The 7776-nt window shown below is 46.1% G+C and overlaps 1 protein-coding gene across 1 annotated transcript; it reads left to right on the top strand.

The window, feature by feature from the left end:
- The first annotated feature begins 2707 nt into the window (after positions 1-2707).
- Positions 2708-6368, top strand: LOC119307214. Its single transcript, XM_037583307.1, has 3 exons — positions 2708-4387; positions 5202-5454; positions 5791-6368. Exons 1-3 carry the CDS (start codon positions 2888-2890, stop codon positions 6084-6086), a joined length of 2049 nt encoding a protein of 682 aa, XP_037439204.1. The 5' UTR covers positions 2708-2887; the 3' UTR covers positions 6087-6368.
- The last annotated feature ends 1408 nt before the right edge of the window (positions 6369-7776 follow it).

The following is a 7776-nucleotide window of genomic DNA, read 5'->3' as shown; positions in this document are numbered from 1 at the left end:
AAGTATTCGGGACTAGTTTTTGTGCTTACAAATCGATCAGTCTCATAGGGACATATTACATCCGTCGCCTTGGGCGTGAGGCACATATCACACTGTCTATACTAGAAAAAGGGTCGTGCGTTGCAAAGAAAAATTCATAATCTCCAATGGTCATGATCATATTTTGCTGCATCACTTAGATACACTATCATTCTCAATTTCGTGAAAATATGAACAATTTTGGAATCATGAACATTTCTTCAAACTTGTGACATTTTCAAATTTGTTAACACTTTTACAAATTTTCGAACATTTTCTAAAATCAAGATTTTTTTTCAAATCATTAACATTTTAAACTATTTGCAAACCTTTTTTTTATGTGAACAATTTTTCTAAACAATGTTCTTGAATCGAGGAATATTTATAGAGTCGACAATTTTTTTTCTGGAAATTGGTGGAACAATTTTGAAATTCACAAACATTTTTTTTATTTAACGATTTTTTTTTGAAATGCATGATCATTTTTGAATCAGCGAACATTTTCTGAATGAATAAACTATTTTGTAAGTCATGAACGGTTCATTCAATGCAATGGGGATGGGGCAAAAGCTTACCTCTTGAATTCCGTAGGAGGGGCGGAGGAAAGAAGATCAGCAGGAACATACGTTGCCGGTGGAACAAGAACGTCCTCACAGCAGTCACAGGGAAAGCATGTCCTCCTCCCGTCGCCCGGCGTCCCAAGTCCAAGTCGCACGCGCACCCCGCACGCGGATGGATGGCTACTTCTTCTATATGTAGAGAGATGGGGGCATGATGCAGATAACAAGCTATGGAGGGGTGCAGCCACGTGGTCACAAAGTAACTGAAAGTATCAAATTTTCAGATATTTTTCTTGCCTCTAGCATGAATTCAAATGTACCTAAAAGTTCTTTAATTTTCAATCACTTTTGTCAGCAAGACAACCCAGATTCTAAAGCAACAGTAACAACCACAGGATTAAGGTTGTACGGACACAAGCATAACTGACTGAAATCTGTTTTTGTTACAGGCAGCTGCACAATAGACAGACCTGATATCGTGTGTTGATTTACAACCCAACCCAATCACAGTTGTGATCGGGGAAACAGCCGGTGCGACCAAATATCTCCTTCCGCCAGCAGGACGACAGCAAGGTTGACGAGCCAGAGAAGAGGACGTATTAGTATTGTACATTGAGCCATTGGGCGTTGGCAGGTATTTGAGGTTACTGCGGCGAAGAGGGTTTTAGGTTGCAGGTTTGGCCATCCCACAGGGTTTGCTGGTTCTCATATATGTGTAATCAATCAATGATGAAATCTTTCTCTCATATGTGGGGGTAACCTTCTTTCTAAAGTTGGTGACCTTAGGGCATGCACAATGGTGCTATCCTAGGAGTGCCACGTAAGATAGGTGATGAGGTGGAGGAAAGAGAATTCATAAGAAAAGGCTTGTCTTCTCTTATTTAAGAGAAGACAAGAGGTGATCTCTTAGCACAATATGTCTCACCACTTTTTTAGGAATTGCTAATTATATTGAAGATAAGGCTAAGAGATGATCCATTGTAGACAATTTTTTTTGTCATCTCTAAATCACATGCAAAACTTAAGATAAGACTATCTTATCAACCATTGTACATGCCCTTATCAACCCTGCTACAAGGCAACGGATGAGGATCTTGTGACCCAGACTTTTTGGGAAGTTGATGTGCAGCGTATACTATTGTTTCCTTTGCCGACATATGACATGAAAGATTTCGCTGCATGGAGCCTGACAAATAACGGGATTTTCTCTGTATGTACTGCCTATTATGCTGAATGGGATCATCGACATGGGTTCAAATTAAGGCATACAAATGGTATGGGAACTGTCGATTCAAACAAGATATGGTACCATATTTGAAGTCTGCAAGGCCCTAGCAAGGTAAGAAATTTCTTATGGAGAACACTACACGGAACTTTGCCTTGTCACGTCACTTTAGCAAATAGGCATATTAAGGTCTCTCCACAATGCCTGAGGTGTTCCCGTGGTACAGATGATGTGCATCATCCTCTTCCGTTTGTCAAAAGGCCATGGAAGACCATGGATGTGGTGCAGATGATGAATCCTCAATGATCTCCAACCTTCCATCCAAACCTCTATGGCGCCTTTGACGACTGCTATAATTTAGTTTGTGTAGCTGTTTTACAATATTGTTTTAGATAATGTAATGTTGTTGCTCATATGTTTGGGAGTGGTTTCATGAACCAACCAGTGAGATTATCCCACCAGTGATTGATGCTGTAACTCGTGTCAAAGTTTTAAAAAGTTGGGTGGTTAATGTAAAAAATAAATCAATCAATGGTGAACTCCTTATCTCATATAAAAGAAAACGATATTTACATTCCTACCTCTAGTTGGCGCCCCACTTATCTGTTTTTTTATCATAGTTTGCAAGCGCCCTCAATTTCAAAACTCGAATTAAATTTGTTCACACCTATTGATACAGATGCTTTTGTAATACTTTCTGTTTACATGGTACTTATAATTTTTTTTTATAAATTAGGAGGACAAATTATTACCCTTTATAGATTATTAAGGGACAAAAAAAATTCATTTTAGGCCGGCCGCTCGGGAAGCTAGACTTGTCAAAAAAAAAGGTAAAAACAAAGCAAACAAAAGTAAAGAAGTCGTGTAGTGGGCCGGCCCAAAGAAGGAAAACAGGTAGGTTTCCGTCCCAAATCCCCCAAACCTCCATCGCTGGGTCTCCGGCGAGCTCTCCGGTGCCGGCCGCCAGCACCTCCCGGCCTCCTCTTCTAAGGATTTCCTCTATCAAAATAAAGAAGAAAAATAAACCGCTCCCCCACCCAAATCGATCTACCCATCTCAACCTAGCTAGGTTTCCGGCGAGGCGATGGCCAGCCTCTGTGCCAAGGCCAGCGCCGGCCATCTCCGCGTCTACGGCCCGCCGTTGCTTCATGAAGGCGCCCTGTCCATGGAGGAGAGGGAGCAGGACACATCGCTCCTCCTCATCAAGATCGGGCACCACCGCAACGAAGCCGTCAAGCTGCTCGCCTCGCACCCCGATCTGCTACGGTTCCTCGATGCGGCGACCTGCGTCGGCCTGCTCGATCCGGTCTCCAACATGGTCGTCAGCGCCCTTCTTGCCGCCGCAGCAGATCCCGTCGGCGGGGCCTCGGCGCTCGTCGGCGCCGACAAGGACGTGGAGCGGCGCTCCCTCGATGGCCTCGTCGCCTTCCTCACCTGCTTCTTCCCTCACCTCACCGACTGGGAGGCCGTCAGGTACCTTGTCCTCGCCCAAGCCGACCCGCTCGTTGCCGCGCGCATCGTCGTCGAGGACCGCCGCACCAAGTACTTCCGCCCAGGCTCCGCGGCCACCAACGGCGCCCTCAAGCTCGCTCTCAAGTGCGCAATGGTGGCCGCCAAGCATCCGTGTCCCTCCGAGCTCGCAGGCGTGTGGCTGTCCTTGTGCTCCTCCCTCGACACCCTTGAGAAGGCCGTCTCCGTGCTCAATTCCCCCGGCCACATCCTCCACACTCTGGCCAAGCAGACGCCAGATGTCCCTTGTCCTGCTCCTGTTGGCATTGCCAGCAGCCTCATCAGGCCATGGGAGCTTGCCGCCCGTCGCAGTGAGCACGCCGCCACGGTGACCTGCCAGCATTCCTGGTCACTAAGGCGAGTGCTCCTACATACGATCCATGGTTTCTACCTGCAGGCACTCGCCAGGATGCCGGGCGGCGAGCTGCGGTCTCGCTACCACCGTAGCATGCTCAAGGCTGGCCATTGCTACGGCCCTTTCGATCCTGTCACCAACATCATCGTCAACACCATCTGGTACGAAGCCACCTTCCCACCACTGAGTCAACTGGACGACCTCGACATTCTCGGCACCTTGAACCTGATGCGGATTGAAGCACGATCCTTGTATGGACTTGTCTCTTTCCTCTGCACCCATGACAAAGATCTCAATGCCGATCAGGCCATAAGGTTCCTGCTCGACACGGATCTCAACTTGGCCGCGACAAAGCAGTGCAGCGGTGTCCAGGAAGAACAAGAAGAAGCCTTCAGGGCTGCTGCAATTGCGGCATGGCACCCCAGGCCTGATGCCCAAGCAGGATTCCTCGGTTCATGCTGGAAGCCTCAAGTCCTGTCACTGCTGACAGATAATGGGGCCCAACAAGAGCTCTCCTCTAAGTGTGTCCAGCAGCTTGCCATGCTATTGTCATCTGCTTTCAATTCCACTGGCATGTCAGTCCAGCAGAAGCAGCCAGTTGCCGTTTATGAACGGGCGTTCAATCTTTCCATGTCGGAGGGACGCAAACAGCGAAGGGATCATAAAAGAATCTCCAGAAAGGTCAAGGCTGCACTAAGCAGATATGAGATGCAGGATTCGGTGAGTTAGTTTATTCCTCAGAAGATACCACTATATATATTTGTTTGTTTGTGTCCAAAAGTACATCAACCAAAAAGCCACTCGATCAAAACAGCTGATGGACCTCGTTTGATTAATTAATTTATCCCACAAAAACCTCCACATTTTTTCATAGCAATTCCATCAGTTTAAAAGGCCTACTTGATCAAAACATGTGCTGGAACTTGCTGCTACTGATCTCCATGGACGCTTATTAGCTTGACTTTATGAACGGGCGTTCAATCTTAACATGTCAGAGGGACGCAAACAGCGTAGGGATCATAAAAGAATCTCCAGAAAGGTCAAGGCTGCACTAAGCAGATATGAGATGCAGAGTTCGGTGAGTTAGTTTATTACCTCAGAAGATACCACTACATATATTTGTTTGTTTGTGTCCAAAATTACATCAACCAAAAAGCTACTCGATCAAAACAGCTGATGGACCTCGTTTGATTAATTAATTTATCCCACAGTCTACAGAAACCTCTACATTTTTTAACAGCAATTCCATCAGTTTAAAAGGCCTACCTGATCAAAACATGTGGTGGAACTTGCTGCTACCGACCTCCATGGACGCTTATTAGCTTGACTGAATGTGCTGCTTCTTGTGGTAAGCTCGGAACGTTCATTTATGTATTCCTTTTGATTATCCCGCTGAATTGTGGCCACACATGGCACCATGTAAAGAGAGAGTGGACAAGGCCAAGAAGTTCTTTTTATTTTTCAGTGCATGATTTGGAACTTCCCCTTTTGAATGCCACACCTGCTGATTTTCTCGTTTTCTGCCGTCTTGCAGGGGCACGCCTGTTATCAGCTTCATGTCATCTGCGGTGTGAATGTATCCGTATCTGGTCGTGACTGGAAGCGAAAAACTCGTTTTGATGATGACTACTACCATCACATACATGCCAACTTTCTGGTGATGCGGGATGTTGGCTCTGTAGGTTCAGTTCCAGTACTCTTCTTTGCTGAACTTAGCAATGACGATGATGGCGACAAGGATAGCCAGCTTTTATGTTGCCCCGTGGATTTTCCAACACCAGGGGCTGGTATGGTCCCGTTCTTATGTTCAAGATAAGATTCTTTTTTTCATCAGATAGATATGGATCTTAGTTAACTGTTCTGATGCTCATATCACACACACAATCAACTCACCAGAATCTTACTTCTGAAGTCGTAGAAAGTACTCCCTCTGTAACTTAATATAAGACGTTTTTTGAGATGCTGTAAGTGTTTAAAAACATCATATATTAAGTTACGGAGGGAGTATATGTTTATATATTCTGTAGGTTAAATACGGATGTTGTCTGTTTTGTTGTTAAAAAAATTAAGTGCGTGTATATCTCTGCTATGATTACTAATTGTGGTCTGCATACGTGTGCCAGAGCCAGTGCGCTGCCTTTTCTGCGAGCTAGAAGGGATCAGGATTGTGCACCCGGCTAGTGGGGAGGGATTCCATGGGCACGAGGTGGACTTTGGGAAGATGGTCCGCGGAGAAGATCTATATGACAACGGCTACTATCGGGAGGTGTACAACAACGATCGCATTCTAAGTAATAGCGATTATGTTACGGACTGGATGCATGATGGACTCGAGGAGGACTACATGTACCTAGGTAGCAATGACTTCACCATCAAGGAAGACGACGGCCATGAGTCGGATGAGTATGGAGACGAGTAGTGTATATAGTGACAGGGGTGTAGTATTCACTTCACTGATGATCCTCGGATTAAGCTGTAGCTAGTTTGTTTTTCATAGGATCAGCAAGTCTGTCGGCCTCTTGCTCTATGCTTTTCAGTTTTGCTGGTCCTACAGATAGACAAGACAGGTTGACATCAAAAGGATCCTGCAAGTCATCAAAAGGATATTGCAAGTCATCAGAAGGATAGTGGTTTTGAGGAGTACTTGGGAATTGTAACTCGAGAAGGATGGACGAAAGCAAATCGTTTTCAGCCCATTGAAGACCGGTTTGCTAAAAGATTATTGCATGAAACTTATAAGGATTTTTTTGGTGGGGAGAGGATGAGGGTCAGCGAAGAGTTCACTGGGCTTCTTGGGATACTTGGGAGTACTGAAAGGGTGTTTACTCATGCTTAGTGCATCAGGGCCTGACGTGATAACTGGCTTCCCTGAAATTTTGCCTTAAAACCAAGTCCAGGAAGTATGAATGGTAGGCATACAATACAAGGATGAGCCAGCTTGTCATCAGAGTTGGTAATTCCTGGAATGAACAATTGGTCAGACGATTCCTCCGTCCGCATGGTGCGGGTATCATCGTTAATATGAGTGCACCTGATGATTCAAAGGGGGATTTTACTGCCTGGCATTATGAAAGAAATGGCCTTTTTACCATGATGTGTGCCTACACTGTTTGTTTACAACCTCAAGAAAAAAGATAGTGCAAAACCCGGGGCAAGTGCGGCAGGAGATTTTCTTCTTCTTCACGAATACGCTAAGCTTGCGTTGCCGAATAAGGTGAGATTTTTTGCTTCACGAGTGGCCTGGGACAGCGCTTGTACTGTTTGTTGTGGCTACAAGACTGAAACTAGATTTCGTCCTTGAATCAAATGGAGAAAGCATTGCGGGCTGCGTCGCCTGGCAGTGCAAGTCCATTGCTGGTGGAATGAACACTGTCTTTCTGTTTGACAGTGCAGAGCATCAACCATTATCTCTGTTGTGTGCTACTACTTGCCTCGCTACGGTAGGTTTGTTATTCAGGGCAGAATGTGCGCAATTATGATCTGCATCTTTCAGGAGTAGTTGCTCGCAAATAAAATGTCCCCAAATTTGATTGTTTCACTCGCATAGAGAAAACACACAGTGGCACACACACATAAATTAGCATGCGTACGTGCTGGGTTCAGGCACTAACAGAGAAAGCCAATACGGACGGCTTTTCGGATCTAGCAGCCTTGTTAACTGCAAACTAAACACAATAGGCTTCGGGTAGGAATTAGCGAAGGACGCGACTAACCACCAGCCGACTGGTGGTTTAGCGACAGATCCGCACGATCGGGAACCTGAGTCCCTCCCGCGCGTGATCCAATTCGGCAGCTCCACCCACGACCCAGACTTCTTTCGCTAGGCCCACCTCCCCCCCTACTGCGTCCTTCCCCGCGCAACGGATCGAGGCCCAATTTGGCCCACCTCCCCCCTCCTGCACGTGACTTACCACCCAAACCCTACTTTCTTACCTCCATCGCAAGAAACAGCCACCTGCCCCGATCAGTTCTCTCCTCTCTCCCCGACGCGCCACCATCGCCGGCAACATCGACGCCAGATCAGATCCACCAAAAAAAAGGGAAACCATGAAAAAACACCACCAAAACACAAGGATTTGAGGGAGGGCCCCGGTTTACCACAAGAACAT

The sequence above is a fragment of the Triticum dicoccoides genome, chromosome 5B, assembly GCF_002162155.2.
Source record: "Triticum dicoccoides isolate Atlit2015 ecotype Zavitan chromosome 5B, WEW_v2.0, whole genome shotgun sequence".
NCBI lineage: Eukaryota > Viridiplantae > Streptophyta > Magnoliopsida > Poales > Poaceae > Triticum > Triticum dicoccoides.
This window is presented reverse-complemented; position numbering and strand designations above follow the sequence as displayed.